The sequence below is a fragment of the Sapajus apella genome, unplaced genomic scaffold, assembly GCF_009761245.1.
Source record: "Sapajus apella isolate SASKATOON/1434 unplaced genomic scaffold, GSC_monkey_1.0 scaffold61, whole genome shotgun sequence".
NCBI classification, from domain to species: domain Eukaryota; kingdom Metazoa; phylum Chordata; class Mammalia; order Primates; family Cebidae; genus Sapajus; species Sapajus apella.
Window position 1 is genome coordinate 1,916,572 of NW_022437001.1, and position 13,387 is coordinate 1,929,958.

A 13,387-nucleotide genomic window follows, 5' to 3' on the forward strand; every position below is an offset into this window, starting at 1 on the left:
AGCCTGGGAAAAAAAAGAGAAACCCCGACAAAAAAAAAAAAAAAAAAAAAAAAAAAGTATTAATGAACACAGAAAAACATATCAAAGTCTAGAAGTGAACATATAACCTCAAAACATTTAAACATAACTTTGAATTGGAACAGAGATGGAGTGAGGAAGAAGAGGATATTCTTTTTATATGGTAATTTTCATTTCAGAGTATGTATTTTATAATAACAGAAAACCAAGCTGGGCCCAGCGGCTAACACCTCTAATCCCAGCATTTTGGGAGGCTGAGGTGGGCAGCTCACTTGAGGTTAGGGGTTCGAGACCAGCCTGGCCAATATGGCGAAAACCCATCTCTACTAAAAATACAAAAATTAGCTGGGTGTGGTGGTGTATGCCTGTAATCCCAGCTACTCGGGAGGAAGGCACAAGAATTGCTTGAACCTGGGAAGTGGAGGTTGCAGGGAGTCAAGATCAAGATTGTGCCACTGCACTCCAGCCTGTGCAACAGAGTGAGACTCAGTCTCAAATAACAATAATAACAGAAAATAAAACAATTCCATTTGACTAGTGGGCTTTTATACCTTACACTATACATCTGCCCTATAGGCTAGATAGCCCTGGAATGAAGAGACTGTATAGGCCTTACTTACTTAGTTCTTATCCCTATCAACCAAGGCAGAGCCAAGTGTGCTGAGGGTCCATCTCTTAACTTTTTGAGGCCAAAGTCATAGAGGATGACTGTCATTTGCTCCCTTGAAGCCTCTGTGGGTGCACTGTCAGAGACACCCCAGGCCAGACAGGTCATTTCCGTGACTGTGTTAGTTCTTATAACTTTTTTGCGTGGTGGTGGTTTTCATGAAACTGAGAGCATTTACAGAGAGACAATAGCTTGCTACCAACCTGCAAAACCTCATTGAGGCTTCTGTCCACTAGGCGCCCAGAGATCACCATTGTGGCAGCTGAGCCACTGAGACCAGCCTCGTGGTTTCCGGGAACCCCACACCCAGGTCTGGGATTTCCTGCATCATCTGCAGCAGGCCCTTGGAGGCCTAATGAGCTGGTTCCTGCTGAGGTGAATAAACATCACATTATCTCTTTGCATTTTATTTTTTAAATGAAATTCAAAGATAAGAACAGTGAGACTGTCAACACCTTGGCTATTGCCCATAGATGTCTGAAATCTTCATTCTTTACTTTTCAGCTCCCACCATCTTATGAACAAGTTATAAAAGAAATCAACCAAGTTCAAGTTAATACAACAAATAATAATAATGCTGCTGCCACTCCAAGGCACACTATTACTTCTGCAACTCAGACTGACTTTTCAGAAGAAATAGACAACGATCTGCCTCAAAGTAATGCAAGTAATCTGTCTTCCCTGATTCTGACCTAGTTCTAGGGAAGTAATCAGTAGGCTTCCAGCCTTTAAAATAATTTGCAATTTGTACATAATTCACTGAGCTCTGCTGCCCAATCAGTGTGATCACTGTGTGCTTGCTTTATTTGGATATGCAGTGATTATTATAATAGATCATTCTTACAAACTGCAGCCCCAATCTCTTGAGTTCACCCTAGTTTATATCACAAAAACATCATCCATTTAACTCATGGTGGGTATTACTGCTGATACTCTTTATTCCCACTGAGAAGCATCTTCTGTTTAGCAACTTAAACTTGATAGGATGCTAAGGGTGGTTGTCCTGTTTTAGGCTCTTTTAAAGTGTTGCCCGGTGGCTCATGCCTGTAATCCCAGCACTTTAGGATTCTTACAGCGGGCATATTGCTTGAGCCCAGGAGTTTGAGACCAGCCTGGGCAATGTGGTGAAACACCATCTCTACAAAAAAAAAAAAAAACGCAAAAATTAGCTGAGTGTGGTGGTGTGTGCCTGTAGGTCCCAGCTACTCGGGAAACTGAAGTGAGAGGATCACTTGAGCACTGGAGGGTGAGGCTGCAGTGAGCCATGATAGAGACACTGTATTCTAGCCAGGGCAACAGAGCAAGACCCTGTCTTAAAAAAAAAAAAAAAAAGAAAAAAGCAAGAATAATATTTGTCATATGAAGAGCACTCCTACAGGAAGCTGAGAATAAACATTTCCATTTTTGAATCATTTTTTACTAATTAAAGAAACCAAAATCTCTTGATATTCCATGTATGTATTTTTAAATCTGTGTATCTTCTGTATTTTTTTCTTATAAATTGTTAACATTGCGGCTTCTTTTTATTTGTTTGTTTTGGTCTTATCAGCACTACAGGCACCTCTCAAGCCTCTTCAGCCTTTCCCAGCAGTCTCATCTGGCAATCTTCCAACAAATGTGGCACCGTTAATAGTCTTTGATATTTCCGAAGAACAGAATTGTCCAGAAAACCCCAGTGCTACAAGATGTCCAGTGCCAAAACCAAGATCAAAAGGCAACCTCAGACCAGTTGCCAGAGATTCTCACGTTAAAGAGCAAAGTCACCAGAAAATCAGCCCAGCAGCCATAGGAGAGGAGTCATCCCCAGGCCAACCCCAGTCTCTGCTGGACAACACTAGCACCTCAGACAGTCAGGCAGTAATGAACATTATGAACACGGAACAAAGCCAAAATAGTATTGTTTCCAAAATCAAAGTGTTTGAGGATCAGACAACTATAGAAACCTCAGGACTGCCCAAGAAACCAGAAATTACTCCACGTTCACTTCCTCCAAAGCCTACTGTTTCCTCAGGGAAACCTTCTGTGGCTCCCAAACCAACTGCTAACAGAGCTTCTGGAGAGTGGGACTCTGGGACTGAGAACAGACTCAAGGTGACCTCCAAGGAAGGGCTCACCCAATACCCTCCCCTGCAAGAAGCAGGAAGCATCCCAGTAACCAAACCTGAATTGCCAAAGAAACCAAACCCTGGCCTTATACGAAGTGTTAATCCTGAGATTCCGGGAAGAGGGCCCCTGGCTGAGAGCTCTGATAGTGGGAAGAAAGTGCCAACTCCTGCCCCGCGGCCTTTGCTGCTGAAGAAATCTGTTTCCTCAGAAAACCCCACCTATCCCACAGCTCCACTGAAACCTGTCACTGTTCCTCCCCGACTCTCAGGGGCATCACAAGCCAAAGCATACAAGTCCCTGGGAGAAGGACCCTTGGCCAACCCCCCAGTTCCAGTTCTGCAGAGCAAGCCCTTGGGGGACATCGATCTCATCAGCTTTGATGATGATGTTTTGCCCACCCCATCGGGGAACCTGGCTGAAGAATCTGTTGGTTCAGAGATGGTTCTAGGTGAGTGAAAAATCAGCAATGGAGGGGAGCTAAACTCATGATAGGATATTTTAAATGGCGCTTGCTCTTTTAGTTTCCAGTACATAAGTTATTGAGATGCATGCATGTGTGTGTGTGTGTGTGTGTAGCGACAGAGAGAGACAGGAATGAACAGAGAGATCCAGAAACATGGAGCTAAGAGACAGGGAGAATGGAGACAGGGAGGGAAGGGAAAATACAGGATGGGGGTGATGGAGTCAGAAAGAAAGAGGGAGACACATATATTGATTACTATTATATGAGCCAGAAGGAAGCAGACTGGGACTAGGGACTAAACTCTAATAGGAGCTAGGTTCTGCCTAGCTCCCCTCACTCTTGGCAGATAGAAGTTCAAGCTTCACACTGAAAGGATCCAGAGAGGTTGGACAACATGTAGAAGGATGCAGAGGAATCTTCTCATAGATGGGAAGTCATGCAGTGGCCCCAGAGGGGCTCCTCAGATGAAATGGGCCCCAGCTGGGAGTGCTGGGAGAGGGGCCAGTTCCAGGGGAGGATTCTGGAAAATGTACAGAATGAGGACCCAGCCACATGTTGCAAAATAGTTTTTTTAATCTTCACAGAACATCTTCCTTTGAGAGTGAAAAGTTTTGTAAATAAATACAACATTTGTAGGTTCGCTGCCAAGATCAGTACAATTAAATTTCCCAGAAGGCAGAGTGTGTTTTCCTTCCTCTCACTGTTCGGTTGGAGAGTGTGATGGTAAAGCTTATCTTTGTCTCGTCAAACTAAGCTGCTCTACTTGTCATCAGTAAGATTTCTTTTACTGCTGTTTACTTATTTGGGTGGAAGTTGTGAACATATAAACTTAATGGAATTTTTAAAAGGTTAACTGTCACTGTATAAATGTTTAACATGCCTCAAAATAGTACAGGCTCTGTGATTTCAAACCAAATTCTGCACAGCACATGTGTATTTAAAATGAAAGCAAATGTATACATTATTAATTAAATATTCACGCACAGAACATTGTAACTGACACACTACATTTTAGCATATAAATGAAAAGACATACATGGCTTTTGTCCATAAAGGGTCAAAGGTAAAACATTTGAATATATTAAGCTTCTGCAGTGTACCTAACACTCTGCTAAATACTGAGGCATATGTTATTTTATTTAATAATTGCAACAACACTCGTGAGATATCATTGACCTATGTTTGCAAATGAAGATGGTGAGGCTGAGAGAGATCTGTGGATAACTTGACCAGTGTCATAAAACAATTGTCTAAGTCAGGATTCAAACTTAGTGTTTTTACTCTAAGTCTGGTTTATTTTTCACTATATAATGTTGCAATCCAATATTTTCATAAATCCTTAACCAGGCAACACTTTAAAAACTTTTCAAGTCTTTGATAATACCATTTTCTTATATAAACCTTTTTGGTGTTAACAAGATTCAGAGGACAGGTAAACCCAACAGCACCAAGCTGTTAAGGGGTGGAAACCATGCAAGCCAAAGAAATAATACCTTTTGTAGAACTTGCTAGTTTCTGTGGGGATAGGAACTTGACTAATAATTGCTGAGAATTTATTTTGTATCATCTAGCAGATAATTATAGTAATCCTCAAAAAGGAAGGTCAACAATATACTTTCAACATGAATACAGTCTCATGCTTCATACTCAGCCTTTTCTGCTTCTTGATTTCTACCACTTCATTGCACAACATTTAATTATTGGGGCATCTTTTAGCAAAGTGTGTAATTTGCTTGTATTATCTGACTTTAACCATTGCTCTTGACTATGGAGTTATACTGAGCTGAATACTACCTTCTTTCTAAACCTGCCTTTCTTCCTATATTTTGCAACTCACTAGTGACACCAACATGCACACCAGCCTTCCCTGGAGAAACCTAGAGATCATCATAGAGTCTTCTCACCATGTCACACAGTGACTAGATTGGAGTCTGCCAGGGCCTACCGTAATTGTTATGTGACCTTGGACAATTTACTTAACCTCACAGTGCCTCTGTTTCCTCATTTGTAAGACATAATCATACTCATCAGAGAGGGTATTGCAAGGGTTAAATGTGATTATGTAGGAAAGTGGTATCACACTATGTGAAACATGATGATCATTAAGTAGTAGTTATTATTGTTACTTCTCTGTCTTCGCATCTAATTAGTTACCAACTCTTGCTGCTGGTTTTACCTTCCAAATAGTTCTTGACTCTGCCTCTCCTTTTCATCCCTCCTTTTTCTTTCCCACCTTAGGCCTTTATGCTGTGATGACTGCAGTAGCCTCCTAAATTGAGCCCACTCAGACGAACCTACCATCTTCCACACTGTGGCTACCCAGGGGATTTTCTAGAATGTATACTTGCCCTGTTGCTTCCCTGCTTAGGCCCTCCAAAGGCCTTCAGTATAACCTCTGAATGCCTTGACCTGTGGAGGGATTTTCATTTGCTTTTTGATTTGGGGCTTTGTGACTTTTTGACGGTGTTTTGGTAGCACTGTCACTGTAAATAAAAGTTTATGGTCCCTGGGAAACCTTGCCTAATCATCCAGACACCAGGCAGAAACTGGGAGAGGAACACAGGAGAAAGAAGAGAAACTTACAAATACCCCTTCCCTTCCCTTTCTCTTACCTCAAAAATAAAGAAAATCTAATAAAATAGCATTCATAAAATGAAGTTGCCATATTAATCTCAAGCAATAGAGATCCAAAAATACTGAAGCTATGAAAACATTGTAAAGATTAGAAAAATTATTAAAGGAAAACTCATAAAACAGGCAATTTAATATTGGATTCATTTCTTGGGTAGAATGCCTTCCAGGTTAATGTAATGGAGCTGAGAAGTATTAGCAATTCTTCTTCATACCTCTTCAAAATCATAGCCAGTTGTCAAAAAAAGCAGAATGTTTCTGCCATCAGCCCCATTACACAGACCAAAATAATAGTTTAGCAGCCAATTTCTGCTATTAACAGAACTCAAGGGAAAGAAATGACAGAAAAGCAAGCCAGAGATGGTGAAACTAATTATGATGACAAGCACATTATTAGAGACAGGTAATGGGCGGAAAACTACTTTATCATCAGTGTTTTTCTCAATCCACTAATGAAGACTGTGCAGATATAGGTGTAAAGAGGCCTGCTTGTTCGGCAGCAGGTGTGGAATAATTGGTACTGATGTGAGGGGTAGAGGGAAGACAGAATACACACTGCAAATAAAAGTAGACAAAAATCCATTGTCTTGTCTTAGATTCAGATAGGAGATTCTTCTTAAGATGCTCTGTGGTTTTTTTTTTGTTTTTTTTTTTTGTTGTTTTTTGTTTTTTTTTTCCCGTAGAAACAAGAGCAATCTGTGATAGAATTATGGCAGCAAGTTCTTAATCCGTTTCAGACTACCAGTATCTGAGAATCTGAGGTAACCTGAGACTCTTTTCTCTCCCTTGAAAATAGCCTTTAATTCAATGACTGTTTGGAGCTGTGAGAAAAAAAAAGAAAGAAAAGAAAATAGCCATTAGCTCATGTGTACACAGCTCACTGTGTGTACAGTATCCAGAGCTTCAAGGGCCCATTTTGGGCTCTAGATTAAGGACTTCTACTATAGAATATTGGAAATAAATGTCAATGAACTGCTTAAATTACAGTACATCCATAACAGTGGAGTATTTTGTGATAATTGAAAGGGGGGAGACCTATTACCCCCTACTGTAGACCAACCTCCAACATATTATTAGGTGAAAAATGCAAGATACAGGATAGTTTTTATGTTATTTTAGCTATTGTTTGTGTTAAATGTGAATGCAGTGTGCAGTGACGTATGAAAAGTTGGTAACAAAGGTTGTCTTCTGTGAAGGAACTGGATAGGAGAAAACAGGGAACCTGGTTTTCACTGTATGCATGTTGATCTCTTTTGAATTTCAGACCATGTGGAGGCATTACCTGTAACAAGATAGTAAAGCAATAATCTTTTTAAAATAGCTGAACATAAGCATAATTAGGCTGAGAGAAACTGGGAGAATTATCTCTTGTCATCTTTGCCACTTCTGAAGAACTGCCTCCCCTAGTGATCCTCAGATTCTGATAAGTAGAAATTTTTAAAATAATAAAATAGTGATTTATCTAAAAGGTTATATTATTCAAGGTTACAAATACAAACTAGTTGTTATGAACTAAATATGTCTAAATTAGACAAATTCAAAATTTTATACCTGCATTATTTCCTTCTAAATTGAATCCAAAAAAGAGTTTTTATTTTTCTAGTTACTTTACGGAAAATTTTATGGCCATTATTGCCTTGAAAAAGTAATGAAAGAAACCAGAAGTTTCCTCTTTTGTTTTCTTATTTTTAAGTGGTTTGTTCTGGTTCGTTTGGCAGAGGTGTTATCTCAGCTTAATCTTCTAACTTTTTCCTTACGATTAAATTTATGTTATTGGATTTGTTTCAGTTAGAAAAGTAAAATATATTTGTTGTAACAAGTTAAACAATCAAGGGATTTTGGGTTAAAAAAATGTAATCTCCCCGCAGTGACCAGTGTGAACAAAGTATGCAGTCTTCTGTGCCTTTGGGCATGCCAAACCCAAGTTTACACATATCTACATAGTGGACTTTTTCCGGAAATCTTTACCATACCATACCTGTTACTCAGCAGAGTGCTTTCTTCTTTTTTTTTTTTTTTTTTTTTTTTTTTTGAGACGGAGTCTCTTTCTGTCACCCAGGCTGGAGTGCAGTGGCACAACCTCAGCTCACTGCAGCCTCTACCTCCCAGGTTTATGCAGTTCTCCTGCCTCAGCCTCCCGAGTAGTTGGGACTATAGGCATGTGCCACCACGCCCAACTAATTTTTTGTATTTTTAGTAGAGACCGGGTTTCACCATGTTGGCCAGGATGGTCTCGATCTCCTGACCTCAGGTGATCTGCCCGCCTCAGCCTCCCAAAGTGCTGGGATTACAGGTATGAGTCACCACGCCCAGCCAGCAGAGTGCTTTATTAAACAATGACATTTATCATTTCTCTTCAGGATAATAGGTCTAAGTCTAATTCATTGTCTCTTTATACCCTTATACCTGCCTGATACCTCATAATATATCATAGCTGGTTCAGTATTTCCCCTATTGTTGGAAATTCAGGTGGTTTCATTTGTTTTTTATTTGAGGGGTGGGTTGTTTTTTTTTTTTTGTTCATTGTTGGGTTTTGCCACTACAAAAAATGCTTCAGTAAATACTCTCAGAAACATGTTCACTTCTATTGATGCTTTTATTTCTGAAGAATAAATTTCTGAAAGTGGGACTACTAGTCAAGGGTTATGAACTTTACACATTTTAACTAGTACTAATGATCCAGTTTCTCACCTAGTGGTGTCTAGAGTACCCCAACATGAAGTGCCAGCCTTGCTTTATATATTGCCCACTTATAACTTCTGTTGGAAAAAATAGACCTCTTATGAAGAGACTTAAAAAGTGAACTTACCGTGTTGCTAGAGAGAAACTTGCACACCATCATAAGATGAAAAACAGGGCTCTGGCTCCACCTTCTCATTGAAGTGATGCTGTTTATCCTCCCCACTAATCTGCACTCCTCACATGGATCACAGCCCAGACAACATGCAGACAGAGAGGCAGATGCAGAGCTCACTGACTCAGTGAGCACAGCTGGGGGAGATCATTAAACAGACCACTCCTGCCAAACAGCCTGTGGCGGTGGAACACGAAGACTTCCTTGCCTCGCTACGTGGAGAAATAAAATTTTTCCTGGAGACCTGTATAGTAGAATAATTACACATAATCTGAGTGCCAGTTATTAAAGAACAGCTAACAGTATTAAAAAGTAAAAGAAAACAAGAGAGAGAGTTAATAAGCTCGGACACTTTGAATACTTCATAAATTATATCTATGCTACTTCAATTTAAATTCTTCAGGTTAAAACAAAAAATGATTAGACCCTTGAACACGATAGGTGACATCTGCCCACACTGTGTGCAGGATTTGGGTCAGATTTCCTGAGGTCATTCCTCCCACAGCAAGCGCGTTTTGGATGCCCCCTGTGTTCAGCCCTCAAGGGTGCTGATTGGCCTCTTTTCTCCTTTCCCTGCCTGCCCCCACCCCCATCTATGCCCTCACTTGTGAAATGTGAGTGTGTAGGTGGTATACTGGCCCAGAATTTAATTTGATTTGGGAAACAATTTAAGCCATTCCATGCTCAAGATTTTCTTCCCCCTTCACACACACCCAAAAAGCATCATTAAATAAAATTTTAAACTAATAACCAACAGGCTATTGGTACCAAAAGCAGCTGTTAAAGAAATACCACTTCAAGCCAGGCACTAAGGTTCACACCTATAATCCCAGCACTTTGAGAAGCCAAGGTGGGAGGATCACTTGACCCCAAGAGGTCGAGACCAACCTGGGAAACATAATAAAACTCTACAAAAAATAAAAATTAGCCAGGCATGGTGGCACATTCCTGTAGTCCCAGATATGCAGGAGGCCAAGGTGGGAAGACTGCTTGAGCCCAGGAGGAAGTCGAGGCTGCAATGAGCCACATGATTGCACCATTGTACTACAGCTTGGGTGACAGAGTGAGACCATGTCTCAAAAAAAAAAAAAAAAAGAAAGAAAGAAATGAAAAGTAGGGCACCGTGAATGATTATTGGAAGAACTATTCAGAGATGTAAAATCCAGTTGTTGGAAAGACAGTCAAACAATGTCACCTCCCTCCCTCACCTATTGTACTCCTGTTTCCGTCTGCAACCTGCTTCCTCTTTGCCCATACCTTGTTCTGCTTTTTCATCTTTCAATATACTTCTCACCTTCACATATACCACATGAATTCCTCATCTGTTATATGTATTGTTTCTTGTCCCCATCTCCCTGCTGGAATGTAAGTTTCATGAGGGCAGAGTTCTGTGCTTTGTTCACTGCTATAGTTCCAGCACCTAGAAGAGTGTTTTAATGCATAGCAGGCACCCAGTCAATATTGAATGAACAAAAGTGAAAAATCAAATTACAAAGAAATTGATATAAAATGATCCTGGATTTGTTTTCAGAACATCTGTATAATAATAATACATGTAATATTTATAGAAAATACATAGACATACCATATTTTAGACAATAATTAATTTTAGAGAGATTATATTACAAGAGGTTTTCTTTTTCTATTTTATATAATTCTTAATTTTTCTGACTTTTGCAACAAATACTACTTTGAAGTAAAAAAGTGCTATTATACTTGTTATTATATATTTGTTTTTATAATAAAATTAAAGAATTAAGGAATTTGGTTAAATCCAAAAACAGGAGCTTTGTTGTTTTATGGGTGACAGGTCATAGCAGAAGAAAGTTGTATTGTTAATACAGTAGTCTTTTTTTTTAAGTTTGATGACATTCTTTTGATAATCTTAGTTTTTTGAATGTAAGACTAGCCTCACTCACTGTGAGCTGGTAAGATTCCACAGAGTCATCATCTTTTTTTTTTTTTTCTCAAGTAGTATAATAATAATTTCAGCTAGCTTGCCATCTAGGGACCTTCCTAAATGGTAGATAAGAAACTTAAAATAGGATTGTACTTTACCATCACACCTCCCCACCCAGCACTGTTACTGGCATAAATATGTAAGCAAGTGGTTGGTGAGAGAGTGATGCCTTTGGCAGGGTATCTGATGGTGGGGTTGCCTGAAAACTCGGTGGAAGAGAAGGTGAAGTATCAGATTGCTAAAAGGGCTTTTATTCTTAGCTCAGCCCTTCATGTATCCTGCAAAGAACTGGTCAGCAAAAGGTGCTTATTGAATTGCACCTCATAGCAGGCAGAATGTGAATGCTGTTCATCACAGGAGCTATGGAGTGCATCGTTTTATAGGGAGTATCTCCCCACAGGCAAGATCCATAGAACAGGTGCAGAATTATAGCATATACTCATTTCCCCTCTTGTTAAATAAAGTCAAAGACAGTTTCATGCAATCCTACATGCTGAGTAGTAGAATACCCATTATAAAACATTTTCTTTTATTTTTGCTAATCTTTATACTTGTAGATTTCCCTTTAAAAAAAAAGAAAAAGTTACAGTCATTTTTCCAAACCACCAAAAAGGACATTTATATTAAAGACTTTCAATAAAAAGGTTTACAGCTATGCTTTTGTTTAAAGTATTTCTCCTAAGCATAAACTGTCCATTTAAAATATTGGGTTGGTGCATTACTTTTAATGGCAAAAACCACAATTACTTAATAAATCGGTTAAGACAGAGGAATACTGAGTCATATACCCTTGCCCCAGAATTAAATATTTGAAGAGGTATGTCTTATTTTATTTATGGGATAGAATGTTTTTGATTTTCATGTTACTGAAGTGTATTTTTACTAAACTAAATCTGAGACTGCTGAGCACCTTCCCTGTGCCAGGCACGGCACTGGGTAGGATGGGGGCCCTGGGAGTAAATGTTCTGGGACAGGCATAGGGGGTGTCCAGGGAAAGAGTCTTTCTTTCCTCTCTGGGGCATCTGGGAGGCTTTACGATGTGGGAAAGATGGTCTCCTCCTCTCAATTGCCTCTCATTTTCAGGCAGACGTGTATGAAATGATTACACTCCCCTGAAAGATCAGCTTCTACATAATTCAAGATGATCCTCGATCTCTCTCACCAGAGAGGAAGAAAAGCCACATGAATTATTTACAAAACACTAAGTTATTTCCTTTTATGAGCTCCAACTTTGTTTTTGTCTCTGCAAACTGAGATTTTGTTTATCCATGAATAGTTTCCCCTGGGGCATGAAAAATATGACTCTTAAATTATGAATGAGGTTTTTTGTTTCAGTCCATGTTAACTAAAACATGCAAAATAAACTATGTTTTTCATTAGATCCCTTTCAGCTTCCTGCAAAAACAGAACCAATAAAAGAACGAGCAGTTCAACCAGCACCCACCAGGAAGCCCACTGTAATTCGAATTCCAGCCAAACCAGGAAAATGTAAGCACTTCTCTGCTTTCTTTATTTGCTTCTTCAAGAGCTTGGGAGAAATATATGCTAATTTATCAATGTCTGCTTTTGAAGTTATATGTAATCTGCCATTCATAGTCAAAGCTATTCAAAAGCAAGTTGTTTTTTCACAATTCTTCGAAGAATTAGTACAGTAAATTTGAATTTTTTCTTTCTTTTTTTTGGAGGTGGGGAGTCTCACTCTCTTACCCAGGCTAGAGTGCTGTGGAGCAATCTTGGCTCACTGTAACCTCTGCCTCCTGGGTTCAAGCAGTTCTCCTGTCTCAGCATCCCAGGTAGCTGGGACTACAGGTGCACGCCACCATGCCTGGCTAATTTTTGTATTTTTAGTAGAGACAGGGTTTCACCATATTGGTCAGGCTGGGGATTTCATTTTTCTTTAATGATGTCTTTAGACAGAGAATAGAGGGAGACTGAAATTTAGAACAATCGTTATATCCCACGTTAATGCCTCTGGTACAGATTTGGTGGGAAAGTAACCTAAACCAATAGCAAATAAAGTTGTATATGTCTATCAGTCAGGAGTATATCATTCCAGTCAGCATAATCTCAGATATGGCTATGTGTGAATTCTGTGAAGATTAGTAGCCAAAAGTTTTAAAAACATATAATTATTTATAAAAATAATTCTTAAATTAGTGTAACATTACATTTTGATTTACTTCCTTACTTGGTTTTTTAATAGTATAACAAATTCTATAGGAGCTCTAATAAGTACTTCAAAAAGAAATCTGATGGTTATTATAATGGGAAAGCCACAAGGGCCAGAACTATTTATTTTAGACACCAGATTATTTAAAAGGTGATTAAAAGTATATTTGTATATGTGTACACACACACAGTGGGTTCCAGAGCAGTTCGTGGCAATGCTTGGAGTGATCACACAGCTTTCTGTGAGGGCCTCTGATTTCGTTTATATCTGCACTGCCTTTATATAGCCCACATGCATTCTTGCCTTTGTCTAACAAGAGATTCTGCCCACTTCATTCCTCCTAAAGCAGAACAAGCATTCCATTCTTTCATCTGTAGCACCTAGGATTATACTGCAGGAATATCCCTTGTGTTATAGGGGTTTGGTTTTTCTATAAAGCACTACTCAGAAGGATCATGTTGGTTTTAGTATCTTCTTGATGATTCTGTTATTAACTGATGGTTCTCAGCCAAGTAGCA

At 39.3% G+C, this 13,387-nt stretch overlaps 1 protein-coding gene across 6 annotated transcripts in view; it reads left to right on the plus strand.

Annotated features, from left to right (window-relative positions):
- Positions 1 to 13,387, plus strand: part of SH3D19 (SH3 domain containing 19) — a 207,824-nt gene that overhangs the window by 149,975 nt on the left and 44,462 nt on the right. For all 6 annotated transcript variants that reach the window (XM_032246418.1, XM_032246419.1, XM_032246422.1 and 3 more), the window contains 4 exons: positions 922 to 1,060; positions 1,190 to 1,343; positions 2,235 to 3,239; positions 12,080 to 12,187. In XM_032246418.1, coding sequence (XP_032102309.1) covers positions 922 to 1,060; positions 1,190 to 1,343; positions 2,235 to 3,239; positions 12,080 to 12,187 — 1,406 coding nt within the window. The remainder of the gene's footprint in view (positions 1 to 921; positions 1,061 to 1,189; positions 1,344 to 2,234; positions 3,240 to 12,079; positions 12,188 to 13,387) is intronic.